General features: G+C 37.2%; 1 protein-coding gene across 3 annotated transcripts in view; it reads left to right on the top strand.

The window, feature by feature from the left end:
* Positions 1-25,441, top strand: part of GluRIB (Glutamate receptor IB) — a 323,616-nt gene that overhangs the window by 227,393 nt on the left and 70,782 nt on the right. For all 3 annotated transcript variants that reach the window (XM_073983938.1, XM_073983939.1, XM_073983937.1), the window contains exons 7-11: positions 3,332-3,496; positions 3,940-4,263; positions 11,119-11,461; positions 11,762-11,856; positions 12,107-12,274. In XM_073983938.1, the coding sequence (XP_073840039.1) occupies positions 3,332-3,496; positions 3,940-4,263; positions 11,119-11,461; positions 11,762-11,856; positions 12,107-12,274 (1,095 nt within the window). The remainder of the gene's footprint in view (positions 1-3,331; positions 3,497-3,939; positions 4,264-11,118; positions 11,462-11,761; positions 11,857-12,106; positions 12,275-25,441) is intronic.

Raw genomic sequence — 25,441 nt, 5'->3', positions numbered from 1 at the left:
ATCCTAAGGAATATGATGTGGTTATCTGTTGTGATTGCAGCTTACTGATGTCCAACTTCGTGTTGTTTCTCTTCGTAATATATTTCGTAACCTTAATTTGGTACGTCAATTTTGTTTCTTGTTCTTTTATCTGGCGACAGTCAGGTGCCCTTAGGAATATCGAGATACTTAAATCTGGTACTGCTAACTACCATTTTTTTTTGCCGCTGCGAAGTCTATCAGCCTCATACCGTTGTCAGATGTTTCACTGATTAGACTAAATTTCCCTGCTGTTCCCTGCTAATGTCATGGGCAGGGAAATGTCATATGTTTCTTCTAAGCACTCGCAGAAAATATTTTTGGTCTGTTCGTCCTTGTCTTCAGTTGGATCATGAGCGTAGATAAAGCTAATGTTGAAGAATTTTGCTTTTATCCGTATTGTAGCAAGTCTTTCATTCACTGGAGTCTATCAGCCTTATTCCGTTGTCAGATGTTTCATTATGGCTACCGATTGGACTTGTCTTCGTTGGTGGAATTGGTGCAAATAAGACTGATGCTTTATGTCACGGCAGCTATAATACAGTGAGTTACCTTTGAGTGTTGTTGTCAAGCCTTTCCCACTCCATCTAATTTCCTGTATGGCAGCAATGTCGGCCTTGTACTTTTCAAGTGCATCTGCCAATGCGTAAACTGCACCTTCTCTATAAAGAGTGCGAAATTTCTAGGAGCAGATCCGCAGATCATTGTCCTTAAAACGCATGCGGGTTTCGTCAACTAAGTTTTTCTTTTTTTTCGTTTTTTCATAGTATTCTGCTAGTTTTAGGGAGGATTATTAACCCGATGTCCAAACCCAAGTTTTTAACGTTCTTAGCTCCCCAGCTGACATAACGGGGAGGTCAGTGTCCACTTGAAATGAAAGAGGGACCAAGATAAATCCTGGGCTTTACCATGTTAAAGGTGGTCAGGACCGTCCCTTGGTATCTTTCATCCCCCACGTCACCTAGAAGTTTTATATGGCTGAAAAACTCAGGAAATGTCGCCTACATTACTGAGAGGAATTTTCCACCGTTCAAAATTTGATGTTGCCTAGCCGGGGAATCGATCTAACGACCTTTAACGTGCAAGGCTAGTGTGCAAACCATTGTACCAACCAACTAAAAACCCGCAACCAAACTCATGCTTTATATCATGACAGCTTTAATACAGTCACCTTCCCGATCCATGGAATTTCCTTTATGGAAGTAATATCTGCATTGTATTCTCTATAAAGAGTGCTAACATTCCAGGTGCAGATTTGTAGATCGATAGTATTTTGAGGGTTTGGTTACAAGCCAAAACCAGGTTTTTAACGTTCTTATAGGTGTCAAATCAAACATTTTTCAACGGTGGCAAAATACCCTTCAATAATGTTGGCGACATTTCCTGAGTATTTCAGCCATGTACAACTTCTCTACAAGTGGTGTCCTACGACACGCCGTTCTGACTCGGCAATAAACAGTAGGTCCCATATCATTGAGCTAATATGAATCGGGGTGCACTCATTGATATGAGAGAAGTCTCCCTTGTCCCGTATGGGATGTTGTGGAACAATATTTATAAAAAATAGGTGTCAAATGCACTTGACTTTGTTAAAACAAGCCGGGGCCGTTGCTTGGTATCTTTCATACCGTAGTTCATCCGAACCTGAATATCCAGGGACTGAGTATTCAGTACAGCACTTAAGGCCGCCCAGTAGCTAGTTTTGCAGGTTCTGATTATTACAAGGGGTCCTGCTGAAACAAGACATGCAATATAATAGGACAGACTCTGCCCTATATAGGCTGTTTGTTGCATGTGGTATGAGATTGCAGCTTTTCCCGATAGAGGCATGTTGCGCAATAAAGTCTTCTTCATGCGTTTCCCAGTGTTTATTATCATATTAGTCGATGGTTGAGCACCAACCACAATGATGTACTGGGCTTCCGTAGAAAAGTTTAGTTGCCGTTATGATGTTAGAGTTTTACTAATGGTCTGTTTCTCAAATTCGTTCGAATTCATTCTAAACTCCTGTTGTTGTAGACAATTTTTGTTTGATTGAAAACAAACATGAATCAAATATTTTACAGAAAACAAATGTTTGGTAGTAGTTCGAACGAATTTGCATTCGAATCGTCGAATCGGCCAGACAATGTCGCGCTAAAGTTCTAGTATTCTTTGCAGTCTTTCAATAATGTTACAAAACGAAGAATGTTCTAAGCAATATTTCATATAAGCAAAAAATCGAATGGTGAAAAATTTAATAAGGTCTCCCCTCAACACAGGAGTGGGCTGCCGCTGTTACCCTTTTGTGTCATATTAACTGAAATATACCTCAACACAGGAGTGGGCTGCCGCTATTACCCTTTTGTGTCATATCACTTGTAATATACCAACTTTGTTTGAAATCATAACTGTCTGCCAAAAAATCCCACAAAATCTTCATTTGTCATGTTTGTTTCGCATTTTTGTTTCTAAATTGACACATGAACAAATTATATAAATTTTATATTTACAATACAAACAAGTTAGAACAGACTATAGTCGGACGGGGCCGACCATGTGATACCCTATACCACTATCCCTGTGCACTAGCTTTCCGGGCTAGCTGTTATAAGATGTGCATTAGAAATTTTACCAATTTTCACACAAAAGTTTTGATCAATTTAACCCGCTAAATATTATCCGATCATACCGTTGACTTGCACGCTACTTCTTCATCTCAAACCAAAACTACGTTTAAAATTTCGCGCCGATCGGACTATTATTGCGACCTACAGAGCGGCTACAAAATCGAGCAAAAATTTTGTTTTTGGTCCATTTCATCCCTTTAACATTTCACGATCATCGCCAAAAACTAATCAGTTCTATTCTGGTCCAAACCCGACCTCCATACTAAATTTCGTGACTACAATTTTTAATGGACGGACAGACGGACGGACGGACGGACGGACACACATCGCTAAATCGCTTTATCTCGTCGAGATATGAAGTTTGGTATACCACATGAGGGGTCTACGACGAATATTTCGCGGCGTTACATGCATTTTTGGGAAAACAAACTTATTATACCCTTTTCCACATTGTGGTATAGGGTATAAAAAGTAAACATAAGACAGTACACCCAAAAACAAAATTTTTTCGAATCCGTGGCCAATTTTGCTTTGTTTTTCCGATTATCCATTTGTCCAACCCCAATCACCCATCCCAAACTTCTCTTTATAAACATGTTAATGCCAACACTTGAAAAGCTGTATTTTATGCTGTCACATTTTGTCATGTTCATCGTTCTGCTTTTGTGTTATTTTTTTCTCGTATGCCTTCCCACTTGATTTAGGTAATGGATGATCGTTGGGAAAGTGAAATAATTGAATTCGGTGCCATCAACATCACAGGCTTCCGTTTGGTCGATACAAATCGCCGTTTGGTCAAGGATTTCTATGATAGCTGGAAACGATTGGATCCGACAGTGTCAACTGGAGCAGGCAGAGATTCAATATCGGTAAGTTAAAGTGAATGGACAATGTGAGGAAGTAGAGTATATCTAATTTATTGTTACCAAATGGAGGCCAACACGAAAAATAACAAAAAAAAAACCAGAATGCCAACAAATGTCAAAAAATATTGTTGACGAGGACAACAGCAACAGCAATCCTTGTCATTATAGAAAAGTGTCAATGAAGAGCGTGGGCGACAGACATTGCCCTTAAAAAAGCCACAGTGACAATGAGGGCTCTTGCCTTTGTTGCTGTTTATGTTATGACATGAAATGGATATTAGAATGTTTACAAACAAAACAAACCCCCAGTTCCTTTTCTAAATTTGGCTTTTTTGTATAAATTATACTCACTCTTCTTCTTTTTCTCGCTTAATGGCCATTACCGTAATCATCATTAAACAGGTTGTTTAACAATTTACTTTCTCGCCTTCATTTGTTTACTCTAGGCCCAGGCAGCTCTTATGTACGATGCCGTGTTTGTTTTGGTGGAAGCCTTTAATAAAATCTTACGCAAAAAACCCGATCAATTTCGTAATAATATCCGTCGTGGACAAACTGTAATGACGGCTGCTTCAACTTCCGCCAATGCTTCAGGTCTATCAAATGCTGGAGGCCTCATGGCTGGTTCATCGAATGGTGGAGGCAATGGCGGTATGGGTAGCGGTGGTGGCGGCAGCAATAGCGCTTCACGTGCATTAGACTGTAACACTGGCAAGGGTTGGGTTACCCCCTGGGAACATGGTGATAAAATTTCACGCTATTTGAGAAAGGTAAGTAAACCGTAAAAAACACACACAAACAAAAATTATACTATGACCGAGCCTGAGGAGTTGGTGGTTGGTAGTATTGTAAATTAAGTATAATGAGGGGAACAGTGGGCAATTTTTATTCGATGCATAATATTATGACAGTTATGCAAATTAGAAAATTTCCGGTTTAAGTTGGGTATCATGAATGAGACAATTTAAATTTACTTAGCATATAATTTTGAAGTTTTAGCAGTTTTATTTGGTTCTAAGATTTGGAATTTTTAAAGAACGAGAGGAGAATTTGATTTACATAGTTTAATATTCGTTTGATCCGAGTTTTTTAATTTAAAAGTTTTGACCGGTGAGATGCTCTGCACTCGTTCATGTGACGGACTCCCACAGGGACTATGTGCTGTATGCCTTTTGAACATGACCACCAATGTGTCGTTGTCGTCTTCGTCAGCAAAATACGAAACTCAACCTCTCTTCCCCCCACAACAATAAAACAAATTTATCCTTTTCGCAAGCCAAGCTAAAAAACAAATGCAATTTATAGGGCTGTGTTTGCTACAACGTTCTGAGGGAGGCTCGCAGCAGAAGTGAGGTGAGAAACAGCTTTCCTGTTGCACCAGTCTGTTCAATACAGAGGTACCTCGTTTGGGCCTGACTCTAATGACCTTTACATGGAGTGTCTGGAGATAACAGTCAGCCATGGAACTGTCCAGGTAGAGTTACATAATGCTTTGATCCCACCATTAATTAGCTGTACTCATTCGGGGCCTTAGGCTATACGCTGGCTGAGCATATTGATAGCTTTACGCTCTGCACAGCCAATCAGGACGTTCCTACTAGAATTATCAATCCCACGGCAGCAGATTCTTTCGTACCGGATTGACCCGGAACCACACAACATCATTGTTCCAGCCAGCGGCTGCCACCTCAGTGTACATATGTTTGTATTTGTTTCGTTTTTCTGTGTCTGGACTTGTCCACGTGAGGGACTACGACAGGGACTATGTTGCTGCATGCTGTGTGAATACAGTCCCCAGTGAGTCTTCGTCGGATTACGAAACTCCCTCGTCGTCTGATTATGAGACTCCCCCGCAGTCCCCTCGACAACAACCGCACACGCAGCCTTTAACACCAGCCATTGTTGTCCCAATCCCGGAAAATGCATCCTTTTTGCAATTTAATTGCAATGGACTCCGAGGTAAGATCGAGGAAATAGTAGATTTCATGAGTTGGAGGAATATCGAGGTCGCTGCGGTGCAGGAAACCAAGCTCAACAACAACTGTAGCTTACAACGTTGCGATGGTTCCAACGTGCTAAGGAAGGATCGCACCAGAAGTGGAGGTGGGGGATTAGCTTTCCTATTGCACCAGTCTGTCCAATAAGACCTATCTCGCTTGAGCCTGTCTCTAATGACCAGTACAAGGAAAGTATGGGGTAGCAGTCAGGTATGGAACTGCCGAGATAGCGTTGCTGAACGCATACATTCCGCCGAGAAAGAGCTGTACCTCAGATTACGTGCCTAACATTAGCCCGCTTTTGGAAGGTCATAATCGTCTGGTCCTGGGGAACTTTAATGCGCATCATGGGATGTGGCATTCGGCTCTCGGAAACGACCAAAGAGATACAGCGCTGGCTGAGCAGATTGACAGCTCTACGATTTGACGGTCAATGAGGACGCCCCCACCAGAATTAGAGGAGAGTGTCACAGCTCGCCAGACATAACCATCGTGTCACCTGGTCTGACAAATGACGTTACCTGGCAACCCGTCATTTCCCTTGAATCAGACTGCTGGTCGAATACCCGAAGTAGGACCAAACTTCCCAGCAGAGACGACGGGATTAGCAAATGAGCGTGATGAGCTTTGTCGAACCGACCCCAATGACCCCAGAGTCAGGGAGCTGACACTGGAAGTTAACAGGCTGGTCGGCGAGCATAAGCGGAACTATTGGTTAAACCACCTGAAGAATTGCAACATTGGAGCCCGTATAGGTGAATTGTGGGTAACGGTTATGTCACTCTCGAAACCTGGAGGAAGGGTAGATAGGACTTCAGTCACATTTGGCGACGTTACGTTGACTGACCCGAAGAAGTGCGCAACTTATTTCAATCGACAGTTTGTCGAGCACCCCGAGAGTGACAGGGCGAAGAGAAGAGTATTACGTCGCATCAGATCTCTTCCTGCCGAGGAGGAACCACCACAGTTTACAATGGATGATGTTGTCAATTCCACCAGAAACGCTAAATCGTACAAAGCGTTGAGCCCTGATGGAATCTTCATGGTAATGCTGAAGCAGCTGTGGATGAGTCGGTAGTGGAGTATCTCACTAAAGTTCTCAATTTGTCGCTATCCACCCTCATTGTTCCCGAAGTCTGGAAAATGAGTGGTCCCACTACGCTATCAAGTTGGGGATCATCAGCATGGATTCCGTAAGCAGCACAGCACGTTAACTGCGCTGCACGCCATTACCACACATATTTGTTAAGGACTCAACCAGAGACGGCCGTGCGATAGGACAGTGATGGTTAGGCACTCCACGCTGTTTGAGGACATTGAGCTGACAACCCTCCGGCCAAGCTTGAAACGTTGGATAGTCAATTATATGTGTGGACGCGAGTCGTACGTGGAATTCAGGAACAGGAAGTCCAAACCCCGTAGAGTGAAACAGGGAGTTCCCCAAGGTGGGGTGATATCTCCGGAACCGTTTAAGCTCTACCTTTCCTGTATTCCGCTCCCTCCCGACGGCATCGAGATCGTAACGCATGCAGATGATTGCACGATCCTGGCGTCAGATACCTATCCTGATGACACCTGTGACAGACTGAACAACTATTTAACCGATCTTACCACCTTTTTCCATTCGGGGAATGTGCAGATTTCCGCCACAAAATCAGCAGCCACTCTGTTCATCACATGGACAGCGCAGTTTGGAAGAGAATTAAATGTCGTGGTCGGCGGTAGCAGAATTCCGACCACAAACTGCCCCAAAATTTTAGTGGTCAAATTCGACACTACTCTCACGTCGTGCGTGCACGCCACAGCTATCTGCGACAAACTGAAAAGTAGGAACAAGGTCCTCAAGTCCCTAGCCGGCAGCACTTGGGGTGCAGATAAATGGGGAAAAACTCAGGTGGAGACAAATTCAAAGTGTTATTCTTGGTGAATATATCGGCTTCTATTAGGGGACGGCAAAGCCTGTCAAAGGAAGAAGAAAATATTACCTTTACATTGGTGTAAAGTAGATTGGCGAAGTTGGTTAAACAAGGGAGATACCACAATAGTCGGTAATGCATCCAATTCTTCCATTTTTTGCAATCACACTACAGGTCGTAATGTTGATCGGATGGTCACGAAATGTTGGTTGCTTATGGGGGTCCCATGTTTGGTGGTAGTCGGACTATATTCCCTAAAAGAAATGTTTACCAGTGAAATGCTTATGCACAGGGGTAGTGGTGTAGGTTATTAAATGGTCGGAAGAACGCTATTACTTTTGGTGAAAATCGGTTCAGATTTGGATATAGCTCCCATATATATTTTCAGCCGATTTGAGGTATTTGCTGCACCAAACACGCTATATACGTCCGATTTTGATGAAATTTTGAATGTGTGACTGAATTCGGTCTAGAAATAAGTGTGCCAAATTATATCGATCGGTTCAGATTTGGATATAGCTCCCATATATATTTTCGGCCGATTTCACGTATTTTCTGTACCAAACACGCTATATATGTCCGATTTCGATGAAATTTGAAATGTGTGACTGAATACGGTCTAGAAATAAATGTGCCAAACTATATCGAAATCGATTTAGATTTGGATATAGCTCTCATATATATTATCGGCCGATTTCGCGTATTTGCTGCACCAAACACGCTATGTATGTCCGATTTTGATTTGGAATGTGTGACTGAATTCGGTCTAGAAATAAGTGTGCCAAATTATATCGAAATCGGTTCAGATTTGGGTATAACTCCCATATATTTTCGTCCGATTTCAGGTATTTTCTCTTCTCTCTTCTATTCTCTGTGTGACTGAATAGAAATAAATATGCCAAATTATATCGAAATCGGTTCAGATTTGGATATAGCTTACATATATATTTTTGGCCAATTTCGCGTATTTGCTGCACCAAACACGCTATATAAGTCCGATTTCAATGAGATTTGGAATGTGTGACTGAATTCGGTATGGAAATAAATGTGTCAAATTATATGAAATCGGTTAAGATTTGGATATAGCTCTCATATATATTTTACATATTCATAGTGACTTTAATCCTTTCCTTACTGGTTTTTTTTTTTTTTTTTTTATCTGCGCAATATTGGTTCCAGTGGTTAATAGCCCGTTTCCACGGTACGTCGTTCGTTCTCTATTCGTTGTTCGACCCATAACTACGAATAAATAACTTATTTCCCCACACAAAATTCTATGAACGAACGACGATTTTTCTACGTTGTTCGATTAGAAATACTCTCCGAACAACGAATAAGTATGTCCCATCCCTAACAAATGAGAGAATTTATCGAAAGAATTAATTATGACATGTCTAAATTCAAAATTGAAAAATTTGTTAAAAACACAACAATTTTTTAGAAAAAAGGAATAAGATGAATTAGAGTTAATGAACTAAACATTTTATATAGATGCAGAAGGAAGATGGTTGTGTTTCCTTCTTAATTCCACACACATTTCTTGTCCATTAGTTCAAAATCGCGTAAAAAATCAGAAACAAAAAGGAAACAAATAACTGAAAGTCTGTATACACAAACATTGTTTTGACATGTCCCTCTCTCTTTAATTTTGAAATAAGAAACATATAAAAATATATTGAAAATACAAAATTATTCAGAATTTATGGAAAAAATGAATGAAATGTGTGTAAATATAGAAGACACATTTGAAGGAAAGTCTATTGCTTTTCCTATTCATTTAATGTATATTTTATGTATTTTCGGTTCTAATTTTCGTGAAAACAAGGAAACAAAAATGAAGGAAATTTTGTTTATGTTTCTGTTAATTACGAATGGTGTCGTGGAAACGGGTTAATTCGTGTACGTCGTTCGACAGGCGAACAACGTAATTGAAACGCTCGTGTGAACATGACATAAAGCCATTTAAAAGTTTAGTATATTTAATGGAGGAGAGTGTAAAAAGTTCGACCCACCAAACTTAACTAATGATAGATTGAGTTGTTATCACTTGTAGCCTAAAGTCCATCTTACAAATTCTACAATATACTTGATATTCGCTAAACACCCTTAATCGCCTCCCACATACACCAGATGAAATACAGTTTATTCGTTAAAGTTTCAAAAATTTAAAATTTATTTTCATCCTTCTTTAATTTACATATAATGAGCATTCAGGAAATTTTCCTTCAAACAGAATGTAAGCATGCATTTATCCCCTTCACATCAAAGGAAACGTGTTCTGCAACGTTTAAGAGTATACGAAAAATTGGCCAAAAGACAGTTATTTTAAATATCGCTGACATAATGATGGCCTTTAAAAGTGTCGCACACACGGACAAAGTAATCATCTACCTGAGAAGTTTGCCATTTCACAGGGAAGAAATTGTCTGGAAGGCTCAATAAAAATTAATTGATGTGTCATTTACCGTTTACTTAATTCTCAGTTTATTTTTTCGGTATCCTTTTATTTAATGTGACTTCCTGGAGCGAATATATACAACATACAACTCTCACGTATATATAAATTAACCCATATCATACCGAGAAAAATTTTTTATTTATTTTTTTAAAAACAAAGCACTTTTTAGGGTAATTAGGACCCACTGATGTCAAAAATCAACTCAAAAAAATTTTCCGATTTTTCGTTTTCCCGGAAAGTGGTGTTCGAAATTTCGAACGCTGGTACTTAAGCTATATGTATAGAAGTAAAATAAAATTGATTTATTTGCGTTTTACTGATTTATTTCACCATTTTTGTATGAAAAAATGGTTGAAGATTGGTATTAAGACTTCTTTGGACCTACAAAACCTTTCCCCGAAATGTGTCAGCACTGGTCCACGTTTTGGAATGGCTCCCATAGAACGGTAACGCCCGATATTCGGGAGATTTCAAGGATTTAGCTGCATTATCCTACAGAAATGACTGTAAATTAATACATATTTAGTCTTTTTTGAGGTTACTTAACTTTCCTCCAGAAATTTGTCAGCATAGGTCCAGGTTTTATATAGCCTCCATTGAATTGTACCTAACGATTTTAGGGTATTTCAGGCTTTTAGCCGTACTATCCTTTAGAAATGGCTGAAAATTAGTATTTAGTCTTATATGGTGCTATAATAACTTTTCCCCGCAATTTGTCAGTAAATTTCCACGTTTTGATATACCCATCAATATGTAGGTTAAGTACCAGCGTTCGAAATTTCGAACAGTCAACTTTGCACATCTGTAAAGTCGAGCTAGCGCATGTAAATCAAGTTCTCTATATTTTGTCAAACGGCTACATATATTGGCAATAATTCCCCATGATTACTTTTTTAACTTCATTTTTTTTATATTTTTTTAAAATTAATTTAAAAAAGGTCCAAAAACATAGGTTTTGAAAATCTACCCTTAACATCGAGGGGGGGTGGGGTTTTCAAGGGAACAATTTTTTTTTATTTGCTGACAGATTAGGCTTTATACATATACCAAAACATGTTTAAAATTTAACCTTTTTCATCCATAAATATTTTTTTGAAAAAAAGTGATTTTACTGTTCGAAAAATCGAACACCAAGTACGAAATGGGTTAAACACCCACTTGTCTGGCGGTCTTATGTTATGCTATATGAGAGAGTTCCTGTTTTTCCTTTTTTGCACAGTTTCACTCATTGCTGCATCTTCCGCTTCATTACAGGTGGAAATTGAAGGTCTGACCGGTGACATAAAATTCAATGATGATGGGCGACGTGTTAACTATACCTTACATGTAGTCGAAATGACTGTCAACAGTGCCATGGTCAAGGTGGCCGAATGGAGTGATGAAGCTGGCCTGCAACCCCTATCGGCAAAATATGTACGCCTGAAACCCCACGCTGAAATAGAGAAAAATCGTACATACATTGTGACAACAGTGCTTGAGGAACCATACATCATGGAAAAGAGACCCATTGGGGGTGAAAGGTTGGAGGGTAATGATCGCTTTGAAGGCTATTGTAAAGACTTGGCTGATTTGCTGGCCAAAAGGCTGGGTATTAATTGTAAGTATAAGCAATAATTATTTATAATATTGTGTCAATGGTGGTGACACATGGAGCATGCTTGATGGCTCATTGGCATTGTGTCCCAAAATTGGGGCAGGGGGAATGGAGTGAGTGCGCAAGGTGTTGGCACGTGTGGTCGCGCTGCTGATATCCCCACATCCTTTTTTTCATTAATTTTGTTTAATTTAAACATCCATCATTAACACTTGGCCGGTTTTTTCTTCCCTATCTTCTCTTTTCTCTTTAATGTTGTTTCTCAAACATTATCGATGCTTTTGTAAATTTTCCCTGCTGCAGATGAAATGCGTTTGGTTAAGGATAATTTGTATGGTTCCGAAAATCCCAAAATCCAAGGTGGTTGGGATGGTATGGTGGGCGAATTGGTACGAAGGGTAAGTACGGTATCAAATTGTGTTTTCATTATTTGCATTGCTTTTTACCTTTGTGTGGTATCAACGGAAGCTTTACACCTTTTTCCCCCTCAATATATTTGCCTTTGGTTGTTTTAATTTGTTTGTATATAAAAATATATTTTTCACACATCTCTCTGGATTTTTTTCTTTTTTGCCTCTGAATATTGAGTGTGCACGAAAATCGTTTTATTCACATGTGCGTATGTGTGTGTCTCTTTATTTATTACAGGAAGCGGATATTGCCATTGCTGCCATGACAATTACTGCCGAACGTGAACGTGTCATTGATTTTAGTAAACCATTTATGTCGCTGGGCATCTCGATAATGATTAAAAAACCACTCAAACAAACACCGGGTGTATTCAGTTTTATGAATCCTTTATCACAGGAAATCTGGGTGAGTTTGTAAACCATTTCAATTGAGTTTTCTTTTTTTTTCAATGAATATACGTTTTTTTTAATATTTGGCTGTTTGAGGGTTCTTCACAAAGAGATCCACTAAAATGGAATTTTATTTAAAAAATGTAATAATAATAAATGAATGTAGGAAAATATTTCCAATTAATTAGGAGAGAAATTTAATATAGGTGTTGTTTTTACAGTATGGTATGGATTTTATTAAAATATAATTAAACAATTGTTATTTATTTGTTATTTGGAAGCACTAAAAATTGATTTTCAAAAGAATTTGGTCAATTGGAAACAAAAGTCTAACAAGTAACAAGTAAGAACGGCGCACAGTGGTTCAGAATCGTTTTTTCCTGGTCAAAATTCTGTAACTTTTGAACGGATAGAGATATATTCATAATTCTTTTTTTGTTAGACAGATAACACAATCATATAATATAATAACGCAGATGAATTATAAGCGGTAAAGTTCGGTCCGGTAGTTGCAGAGAAATTCAATGTCAAAGTTAAACTTTTGAGTTTTTTAACTATTTTTCATCAAAATATGAGTGTTTTTGTGGTTTTTATATCTTCCTATGTATTAAAGATGGCCAAACACCAACAAATAAACAAAATAATTACCAAAAAAAATAAAAAAAATTTCGAAATTTTTTTTTTTTAAATTTGTAAAAAAAAAATTACAAAAAAATTTTAATTTTTTCAAAAATTAAGGGCCTGTTCATGTATGTCGATAAGAAAATGAATGCGCAAGAAAAACTACCAAATTTGAGTGTGTTTTTCAAATTTGTTTTTTGTTTTGAAGCAAAAGCAAAGGCAATAGTATTTCAAAAACAAAAGTTTGGGTGTGTTTCATGCGCACACATTTTCGTTTCGAAATACATAAACTGGGTGTAAAAAATTCTCCATGGGTTTTAATAAAACTTATATAACTCGTATAAAAACTCATATACTCAAAAAAGTTGTAATTTGTGTCAAAAAACCGTAATTCATATGGAAACAGTATAGAAAAACACACATTTTTACCCATGTAATTTCAATAAATTGAAAAAAGTGTTAAACGGACGGAATGGGACGGATACAAAAGTATATATGGGCTGAAAGATCAGACTCTCGGGCTACTATCTGTGGAAACAGAACTTTGTTCCATGTTGTTCCACAAAAGTTCTAGTCCACTAAATTTGGAATTTCATAAAATTTAGTACCCGAGGAAAAATAAAATAGATCACGTTGTGTAAACGCTACAGTAATTTACTAAAACGATTTTTAAAGGCCACAATCCTACCTTACAAAAAAACAATGAATACAATAACTGTTATAGTTTCAGAGAAATAGCTTCGTCTTTCTCCAGAAATTTGCAAAAATTACGTATTTCCCAAAAATGGGGAAAATGCTCGTCTTTAGTGGCACGCCACGCCCACACCTTCCAATATTTGGGCATAATTTTTTGGTTTCCTTAGTTTCAATATGTTTACTATCGAATCCCATATAAAAACTAAATATCTTTGACAAAACAAAATGTTGATTTTTGGCCAGGAAAATCGATTCCTGAACCATTGTGCGGCGTTAAGTTCGGCCGGGCCGAATTTGTTATACCCTCCACCACAAGTTGTATTGAAGTAAAATGGAATAATTAGTTTCCTTTCGTGTATGAAGAAGACTTAATACTAAATTTCTGCAATTTCTGTAAAATAATGTGAGGCACCATTCTAGGGGGGCTATTTCAAAACGTCGATCTATACCGACAAATTTCTGACGAAAGTTTTTAGGCTCAAAGAAGACTAAATACCAAATTTCCTATATTTCGGTAAGAGATTGTAGCTAAAACTAAAAAAATACCAAAAATCAAGAAGTAAGTTTCTATGGGGATATAGGAAGACGTGGACCTATACTGATAATACTCTTCTGGAATATTTTATAACTCTTGGAATACGAAATAACGAATTTCAGGCATTTCGGTTGGATATTGACGTCACAATCTTCAGTATAATGAAAATCCGGAGGTACCGTTCTATGGGGGCTATATCGAAACGTGGACCTATACCTATAGAAATGGGGCAATATGAAAGCGTGGACCTGTACAGACATATTTCTGGCGAACAGTTTTATATCACATTGAAGACTAAATACCAATTTTCAGCCATTTTGGTGGAATATTGAAGACACAACCTTCAAAATACGAAAAATTGGGAGGAACTTTTCCATGGGGGCTATATGAAGGCGTGGGCCTATACCGACAAATTTAAAGGGGAAGTTTGAGTACCCCCAACGAAGTCTAAATACCAAATTTCAGCCATTTCGGGGGATAATTGAAGCCACAACGTTCAAAATACCGAAAATCGGGAGGTACCGTTCTATGGGGGCTATATGAAGGTGTGGACCGATACCGACAAAATTCTGGGGGAAAGTTTTGTACTCCTAAAGAAGACTACGTACCAAATTTCAGCCATTTTGGTAGGATAATGAAGCTAAAACCTTAAAAATACCGAAAATCGGGAGGTACCGTTCTATGGGGGCTATATGAAGGTGTGGACCGATACCGACAAAATCTGGGGAAAAGTTTTATACCCTTAAAGAAGTCTACGTACCAAATTTCAGCCATTTTGGTAGGATAATGAAGCTAAAACCTTAAAAATACCGAAAATCGGGAGGTACCGTTCTATGGGGGCTATATGAAGGTGTGGACCGATACCGACAAAATTCTGGGAGAAAGTTTTATACTCCTAAAAAAGACTACGTACCAAATTTCAGCCATTTTGGTAAAGTAATGAAGCTAAAACCTTAAAAATACCGAAAATCGGGAGGTACCGTTCTATGGGGGCTATATCAAAACGTGGACCGATATATCCCATTTTCAATACCAACCATCCTGCAAGTAATAAAAACTTCTGTCCCAAATTTTGACTCTCTATCTTTAAAATTGCGAGCTGTATCTTGATTTCAACAGACAGACGGAGGGACGGACGGACGGACGGACAGACGGACATGGCCAAATCGACATAGAATTGTATGCTGATCAAAAATATATATACTTTATAGGGTCTCCGACGAATATTTCGATGTGTTACAAACGGAATGACAAATTTAATTATACCCTACATATGGTGGAGGGTATAAAAACGTATCAGTCGGCTATGCCAACAGAGATATACCTTTAGACTATGTGAATTTTCATCTACGGACAGTTCAAGTGTATTCAGGGTCTTTTCAGAATTTTGTGGTCCTTTATAGACATTTGAACTTGGATGTGGATTAGGATTAAACTTGAAAGGAGTTGCGGAGGAGATACTTGAAGGAATGGACCGACATAGTCTATTACGGAAGTGAATCTTATCTTGGAAGTGATTTTTTGTAGATAGATATCAGGCCCACTAGTCATTTCAGTGGGTCATCGTATAAATTTTGGACCAGTATGCAGGAAGCATGAACTTGTCCACGGAAAACATAATATCGTTGTAAATAGGACCATCGGTATACAACAGGACCATCGGCATTTACAACAGGACCATCGGTATTTACAAAGGCCAAATTTTGGACCAAATTGATTGATCAGATCGAGAGTTATCGGGCTCTGCCATAGGGGTTTTTACACCTTTCGGACTGTTTTCTTAAGAAGTATGGACTTGCCCCTGACAAAACTTTTACAGTGGTAACACTGTGCAACAAAAAGGAGCTCAAAGTCTGGGAGTGGAAAATTCCGTTTGGGCATGAAAGCCCTTGTTGGGTATATACATACCCCATATATACCCCAAAGGACAGATCCGCCGTGAGTCGAACTTCTTAGTTATAACGTGATGAATAATTTGCTGGAGACCCTATGAGCCGTCTGGAACCAGCGTTATATCTTTGTTCGCTGCTGTTTAAGCTTATTTTTAAGATGACTTGTCCTCAGTCAAATTAAATGAAAATTTTTTTTCGTTTAGCATTTCGACCTTCTAACTCGCTTCCTTCATTGTCCTTTTCGTCCTTTATTTTAAGAACCGCTATAAAAGTACCACATGGTGATGTTTGTCAGCTTCGAAATGTTCTGCAAAAATGTTCCTCAGAAAATTGAAGGAGTGGAGTGGATTTTCAAACTAAAACTAAGTTTGGACAAAATAGTACAAAGTCCACATTTTGGACCGAATCGGCAGATCCGTTCGAGAATTATCTTGCGGGAAGTATCAGCCTATTTTGTCAGGAAGTATGGACTTGCCCCCTGATGAAACTTGTACTGTCGTGTGGAAGGGCAGTGAATACAATTTTTTCAACAAAAATCAGAGTGATTCCAGAGCTGATCCTAAACTGAACTTTCCGAAATTTTGTGTGGGACATACCCGAAGGTGTTGACGGAATGAGTTTATATTGGAACATCATCTAAGTATGGTAGAAATTTTACGATGTGTCTGTCTGTCTAGCTGGTGCGCACGATAACTCTCAAACAATGAGCCGATTTGGTCCAAAATTTAGCCATCGGAATATTTTGTCCATATTGATATAACCCCCATGGAACGGTACCTCCCGAATTTCGGTATTTTGAAGGTTAGCCACATTGTTTTACCGAACTTGTTGAAATTTGGTATTTAGAATTCTTTATAAACGAAAGGAAACTTATTGTTCCATTTTACTTTAATACAACTCGCGGTGGAGGGTATAACAAGTTCGGCCTGGACGAACTTAACGCCGTTCTTACTTGTTATACGTATACGTAACATATAAAGATCGGATCATCGGTTTTCGAGCTACAGTGGGCACCGCATTCCAAATTGCAATTTTGGGAAAACCGCGGTTCAAATTTCGATGTTACATACAAATCACAATTTTTGTCCGATCGACTTATCCTATTCTACCTGTATTTTAAAATGGATCAATAAAAAATTGTTCGATCAAATAGTCATTTGGTGCCTTATGGGACACTTTTTAAACAAACGGTTTTTGATTTCCTTTAATTTTTGCTGTGTTGATGCTGCTCGTCAGGAAAACATTTCAGTACATTTTCAGATCTTTCTTTTTTTTTGACTAACGGTTCCAGAGAATCGCGCCTTGAGCAAGTTGAACTCTGTAAAAACCATATGAAAATAGAAAAAAAAAACAAATAGAAAAAAATATTTTTGTATTTTATTCGAGACCAAGTCCATACCTCGTGAATAGATCTGTTGGTACCAGGGTTTTGGAGTCTACGAGTCGGAGTCGAGCAATTTTGCTGGAGTCGGAGTCTGAGTCGAAAAAAATATCTCGACTCCGACTCCGGGCGAAATTTTGTCCACGTTATAGAAATATAACATAAAATTTGGAACAAGAACATTTTTTTAAATCATTATTTAATTTAAAAGAAACGTATAAGAAAACAAATATGCAAACGGTATATTATACTAACTTAAAGGACAATTCACAGGATATTTACTATTCTCTGAAGTGTAGTCTTTTCATCCCTATTTTGTTGATCCAATTAATTCTTTACATTTTTGCAAACAAAAGTACAGATCTATGACAATCGAATTAAGATTGGACCTTTAACCTCTTTCGTCAAAAGTCTATTGGTATTCTCTTCTGGTTTTTTATGCGAAGTCATCCTTGGGTTCTATTGAAGACATTGTGGTCTCTAGGGAAATCTTACTGAATACCTTTCGGAATGAAAGCCACAATTGAGAACCCCAAAGGATCCCATAGCTGAAATTTCTAAGTCGTCATAATGAATTTTTTGATTGATCCCCATCAATTATTGAGAAAATAGCTTTATCTGTTTATCTGTTTGGAGATATTATTTCATCATTTTAAGACGTTGTTGGTCAAAGACAGATTCATCCCGCCATAACTCAGAAGTCTGACAAACGGCGAATCTTTCTTCTAGGATTAATGATGGCTTTAGATGTAGACATTCAAATAACCGGATCTGTCCACCAGGAAAAGATATAGTTCATGTGTATCCGAGTTTTCTACATAATCAATTTCATATACGAAATTCAATGAAATACATAATCATAGAGTTTTCATGAGAAAGGGTCGGGTAAAAGTCATAAAGGACAATGAAAACACGACAATATCGAAAGGAAAAACTAACACATTAGCCTATATAGGCCAAAATATAGGAAAGAGTTAACAATTTGTGAATATTTTATTAATTTTTAGTGGTATAGGAGTTTACTCTCGGAGTCGGCCCGGAGTCGGAGCCGGAGTCGTGAAAAAACTCCTTTGGATTCGGAGTCGAGCCAAAAATACCTCCACTCCGAAACCCTGGTTGATACATTTATCTACGCTACATCTGGAGTGTTTATACTGTTAGTTTTGATACGATCACCAAATCCGATAGTTGAAGTTCAGTTAACCATGTCCGTCCGTTTGCCTCTCTCCAGCTGTCTGGGGAAATGTTGGCTGCTTCATAATTGTCAGGAAAATCTTGATTGAGTAAATGATTTTTGTATTGGGAAAGCAGCCAACATTGGGTATGCTTCTTTATGTCACAATCGACTAAGCCGACTGATACTTTTTACTAGTTTTAAATCACATCTTAACTCATCTTATGACATAACTCAAAACGATTAACAATGTCATTGGCATTGTACTTCTCCGATAGATTGTGATTATATGCAGTGCAGATTGGGCTTTTTTGTGAGTGGTGAGACTTGTCCAGAATTTATTTTTATTCATTTTAATTAATACCATCCAAAATTTGTTAAACACCTACATTCATATCAGTCATTAATTTCAAACTAAAATTTATTAAAAACTGAATTCTGATTGTTATTACTTATTTTATAAAATTTTTAAAGACCACTAATGAAAATAAGTACGAAAGTGCCTCCCACCCACTTTTAGGAAGTATTGTATTTACTTCATATTGTTCTGCAACTGCTGTTCAAAGCATTTTTCTGTTGCAGCAATCCGCTTTGGCATACAAATGAGAAAACTTTAGAATTTACTTCAATAAAGTTTATGTTTGCGTTTCTTTTTTTTGTATATTGCCGCCGCCAAAAGCGTATGAACTCTACGTACTGTTATGCGGGTAATGTTTTATTGTACTTCAAAAATCCTGTACGCCGAGTATGAGAAGAAGAAGAAATACGTAGAAGTAGAAAGATGAAAAAAACAAACTACTGTAACATCAAAATAATATTGGTTCGCACAAGAAAGCTTATAAACTTTAATATAGTAAACAGTAAAGTTGTGGTTGTTGTTGTTATTGCTCATTCTTTTTCGAAAAACCTTCAATTCAGAGAGCTAGCCGTAACTTAAAAAAGAAGAAAAAAAGAACAAGATAAGTATATAGAATTAAACGATGGAAGCATGAATTCGCCTGAAAATATTTCAATATTTTACAGTGGTTGTACCGTACTTTACATTCCATTTTATGACTGAATACAAGGACAATGATGTTATCGTTGTTGTTGTTTGTGTTTGCACAATGAAAATAAAATCTTACAAACTTTCAAGTCAATAGTAAAAAGTAGCCCTCTCATCCAAAACGTCCCTTCTTATACGCACTGCCATAAATAGAGCAACAAACTTTAAAAGGTTTAATTGGCATCAGGGGGAATGAGATTGTAATTGTGTTACAAGCACAAATCTTTATTTCTGATATCTGTCTTGAAAGTTTTTTTCGTAATCATAAACAAAGGGGGAAGAAATAAAAAGCAACACTCCCTTGCCGTTAAGTCAGGATCTATGATTTGTGTTATTCTCCATCCACCCCCAGAAACTAAAAATAGATAGGAGTGAAATGTTGTCGATAGTTTTGTTAAAATCTTATATTTGTAAAAATTGCCCACTTTTATGGTTTAAAAGTAATTTCACAAAAAAAAAAGTGTTAAGTGATAAGGCGTCACTTTTATGTGGGTGATAAATTACTTGAAACTCTTTTTATATAGCACTTCACTCTGTTAACACTAACATTTGTTTATATCATGCATTTACTATTGGCATTTTCTATTCGTGGACGAACAACTTTCACATTGATAACAAGCGAAATCGTATTAGTCGACTTTGCTAACAGTAATATTCCCTCAGCCTGTGACATAAAGAACAGAAGCAAAAAAAGTGGTTTTAAATAATAAAATTTTTTAACGGTTCCAATAAATTTAGATAGTTGCCAATTAATTTTATGAGAAAATTCGGGTAAAAGTTTTCATAATTTTTTAAATTACATAATGACGTTCGATACGAAAAGTTTGGTAAGATTCCATATGGGTAAAGGGGAGTACACACTAACAGTCAAAACTGACAGTCAACGTACTTTAAGGACAATTTTCCGGCAAATAACAACTTTTATTTAGCTAAAAACGTTTGAAATACAATATTTACGATATTATTTAGAGATTATAAAAGAATTTTTTCAATTAGGCTTTGATATTCACGAAATAGACCTCGATGACTGTCAGTTTTGCTTGTCAATGTGTACTATACTTAAGTCTCAACCTGTAATTAAGTCAAAATATTTGAACTTTTGTGGGGGAAGAACCTGAAGGAGTGGATCCATATACCTCATCTCCAAAGGTTTTTTTTCTCGAAGCAATGAATCCACATGTTAAAACTATTTATTTGATCCAAGTTTGGGCAAAATATTACGCAGTGCCCACCACCCAAACTTATGGACGGACAGGGATAAATCTACACCAAATTATTTGAATCAATTACTTCGGTATGACACATTTTTGAACGTATATATTCCCAAAGGTTTTAGACACAGGGTGCGTACGATAACTCTCGAAGGGATTAACCAATTGGGACCAAACTTTAATAATATTTGTATACCCTCCACCATAGGTAACACATCGTTTGCGACCATATAAAGTTTATATATTCTTGATCAGATTTTGTGTATTATCGACCTTTTTATGTTATTAAATTGAGTAATTATTTAAGCTCGAGGTCATGTTTAATATTTAAAAATTTTCTTTATTAATCGATATTTCGCAATTTCGTGAATTGCATCTTCAGGATGATCTACAATCTTGGTATCTTTCTTGTTATTGTAGATCATCCTGAAGATGCAATTCACGAAATTGCGAAATATCGATGAATAAAGAAAATTTTTAAAAATTAAACATGACCTCGAGCTTGAATAATTACGCAATTTGATATTCTTGATCAGGATAAAATTCTAAGACGATCTAGCCATGTCAGTCTGTCTGTCTTCCGTCTGTTGTAATCACTCTAGCGTTCGCAATAACTGAGCAAGAGCGCTATACTTTTGCACCCGAGCGTCTTTTTTCCAAAGGCAGGTCAAGTTCGAAGATGGCTATATCGGAACACTTTTTGGTATATCCCCCATATAATGGTAGCTCCCGATTACAGGTATATTGAGGATATTAGCTAACATTTTTGACCGAACTACCTGTAATTTGGCAGTTGAGGTTCCTAGTAATCACAAAATATCTCCACCAAAAACTGTCAACATAGGTGCATGTTTTGGTAGAGCCCCTATATAACGGTACCTACCGATTTTTGTGGTATTTTGTGGATTTTAACTACATTTTTTGAACGAACTATCTGTAATTTCAGGTTTGGGGTTCCCAGTGCTCACAGAGTATATCCAATAAAAACCGTCAACATAGGTCCATGTTTTGGTATAGCCACCATATAGCGGTACCTCCCGATTTTCGGAATTTGGAGGATTTTAGCTAAATTTTCGATCGAACTACCTCTAAATTGGCAGTTGAGGTTCCTAGTAATCACAAAACATCTCCACCAAAAACTGTCAACATACGTCCATGTTTAGTTATAGCCCCCATATAACGGCACCTCCCGATTTTCCGTATTTTGTGGATTTTAACTACATTTTTTGACCGAACTGTCTGTAATTTCGGGTTTGGGGTTCCCAGTGCTCGCAAAGTTTATCCAATAAAAACCGTCAACATAGGTCCATATTTTGGTATAGCCCCCATATAGCGGTACTTCCCGATTTTCGGCATTTTGAGGATTTTAGCTAAAATTCTTGATCGAACTACCTGTAGTTTGACAGTTGAGGTTCCTGGTTATCACCAAACATCTCCACCAAAAACTGTCAACATAGGTCCTTGTTTAGTCATAGCCCTCATATAACGGTACCTCCCGATTTTCGGTATTTTGTGGATTTTAACTACATTTTTTGACAGAATAACAGGTAGTTTCAGTGGTCACAAAATATCTCCGCCTTAAATTGTTGACAGGAAAGAATATATATTCCGTTTTAGTTCAAAATATGTAATGCCATTTTTGTCGTTGGGTTCTGTACGTTCGAAAAATGCTACGTTCAAATTGTTTGCACAAGATTACCTTTCTCGCAATACCACTCTCGTGAAGTACGCTTTACTATTGATTGGAAGGTAGGCCACATTCTTCACTTTGATAGCAGCAGGAAACTCACGATCATACCATGGGTTATATGATAGAGGTTACTGGAGTTAATGGGCTGCATGGAAGGGACCATACTTTGCCACTGTGCTGGGTCAGTTGAGTTTCATATGTTGTGGCTTTATATGTTACTAGCAAGGTGCCCGCTACTTCGTATGCTGAAAGGGCATAAAAACAAATAACAATATATAATATGAAAATGGCGAATTTTAATCAATATTTATTTTAGTACTGTTCGTCCCTTTTTAGTTCGATTTTCAAAAAGATCAGCCTTATCTCACCTTTACACATTAACAGTGAGACAAACGTTGCAATACTCACTCTAACTCCAAAACATACTGATTCCAGCACAGTCCCTACAACCAACAAATTGAGTACACTTAAAACACATTTTTCGACGACATGTCTCAATCCTACACTAACTTGAATACAAAATAAAAACAGTTATCGTAATTCTAAATCTCAAGATTCCAGATGTATCCGTTCATCCAACTTCAAACTGTATCATTTCGTACTCTTCGTACCCATAAGTAAGGTTTTCGAAAACTACCTCAATTCTTCACTCTTAATTCCACATTTCAGGATTTCAGCTCTATCCGTTCATACAAATCCAAAATGGTACCAAATTTAGTACCATTTAGTACTTTTCGTACCCATAAGTACTAATTTTCAAAACTATCTCAGTGCTATGTTCAAACAATAACCTTAATTCCAAATTTCAGGATTCCAGACATATCCGATCACTCAAAACCAAATTTGGTACCATTTAGTACTATTCGTATCCAAAAGTACGAATTTCTAAATCTACCTCTATCAACACTCCAACATCAATTTTAATTCCCAATTTCACGATTCCACATGTATCCTATCAATGAAATCCAAATTGTACCATATTTAGTACCGTTTAGTACTTATCCTACCCATAACTACAAATTTTCACAACTTTATCAGTGCTACACTCCAACAGTACTCCTTATTTCAAATCTCGGGTTTTCAGCTATATCCGTTCACCCAAATCCAAATTGTACCAAATTTTGTACTTTAGTATTATTCGTACCCATGAGTACGAATTTCCACAGTTACCTCAAACCTACACGCCAATAGTAATCTTAATTCCAATAATACCAAATTTGGTACCATTTAGTAATTTTCATATCCAACGTACGAATTTCCAAACCTACTTTTATCAACACTCTAACAGTAATCGTAATTCCGAATTTCAGGATTCCAAATGTATCCGATCACACAAATTAAAATTGTACCAAATTTGGTACCATTTAGTACTTTTCGTACTCAAATCCAAATTTGGTACCATTTAGTACTATTCGTATCCAAAGTACGAATTTCCAAACCTACATCTATCAACACTCCAACATCAATTTAAATTCCGAATCTCACGATTCCAATCCAAATTGTACCAAATTTAGTACCATTTAGTACTTTTCCCACTGATAACTAAAAATTTCCAAAACTTTATCAATCCTACACTTCATATAAGGAGTACAGTCCTTATTCCAAATCTCGGCATTCCAGCTATATCCGTTCACTAAAATCCAAGTTGTACCATATTTTGTACAATTCGTACCCATGAGTACGAATTTCCACAACTACCTCAATCCTACACGCCAACAGTAATCTTAATACCAAATTTCAGGATTACAGTTGCATCCGAAAACCGTAATCCAAATTGTACCAAATTTAGTACCATTAAGTACTTTTTGTTCCAATAGGTCCGAATTTCCAAACCTACCTCTATTCCAAATGTATCCGATCACCGAAATCCACATTGTACCAAATTTGGTACCATATAGTACTTTTCGTAGCCATAAGTAAATATTTTCACAAGTATCCCAATCCCACACTCCAATAGTAATCATAATTTCAAATTTCACTATTCCTGCTCTATCCGATCTTAAATTCATATTGTACCAATTTTGGTACCATTTAGTACTTTTCGTATCCAAAAGTACGAATTTCCAAAATACCTCTATCCTACACTCCGACAGTAATCCTAATTCTAAATTTCAGGATTCCAGGTTTATCCGTTCCCCCAAATCCAAATTGTACCTTATTTGGTACTATTTAGTACCTTCCGTACCCATATGTACGAATTTCGAAAACTACCTCCATATCACAAACATACACTCCAACAGTAATAGTAATTCCAAATGTCAGAATTCCAACCTTATCGGTTCGCCCAAATTCACATTTTACCAAATTTAGTACTATTTAGTACTATTCGTAGACATGAGTACACATTTTCAAAACCTCCTAATATCAACTTATCTTCTAAACCTTGATTTTCATTCCAAATTTCAAGATTTTAGCTCTGTCCGTTCACGTTATACCAAATGGTACTAAATTTAGTAACTTTTAGTACTTTTCATACACATATAGTTCGAATTTCCAAAAACCCTTTGGTACAACTTTCAAACGCTCCATCAGTGAAGCTCATTCCAAATTTCAGAATTCTAGCTCTTCGCGTTTGCCTAATACTAAGGGTACCATATTTAGTACCTTTTAGTACTGTTCTAGTTCGAATTTCCAAAAACCGAGCTTTATCTGACCTATTCGGACCATGAGAAACCCTCACCCAAAATTTCAAGATTCTAGCTCCAGCCGTTTAGCCTGGGCGTTGATTATCAGTCAGTCAGTGAGTCATCATTACTGAACTCTTTTGTAAGTATAGATTATTGCAAATTGTTGTTTTTGATTATTGTTGACCTGTTGAATATTACTTTTGTTTGGCGATAGTTTGGCTGAAGGTCATTAAAAAGATTGTTGTTTTATTTTGTTTGATTAAATTTTATTTCCAATATTTCAATTGTCTTCGACAATCATCCTCAGGGAT

The sequence above is a fragment of the Musca autumnalis genome, unplaced genomic scaffold, assembly GCF_047663935.1.
Source record: "Musca autumnalis isolate F117 unplaced genomic scaffold, ASM4766393v1 scaffold_4, whole genome shotgun sequence".
Classification (NCBI taxonomy): domain Eukaryota; kingdom Metazoa; phylum Arthropoda; class Insecta; order Diptera; family Muscidae; genus Musca; species Musca autumnalis.
Note: the sequence above shows the minus strand (reverse complement) of the source record. Positions and strands in the feature narration are given on the sequence as shown.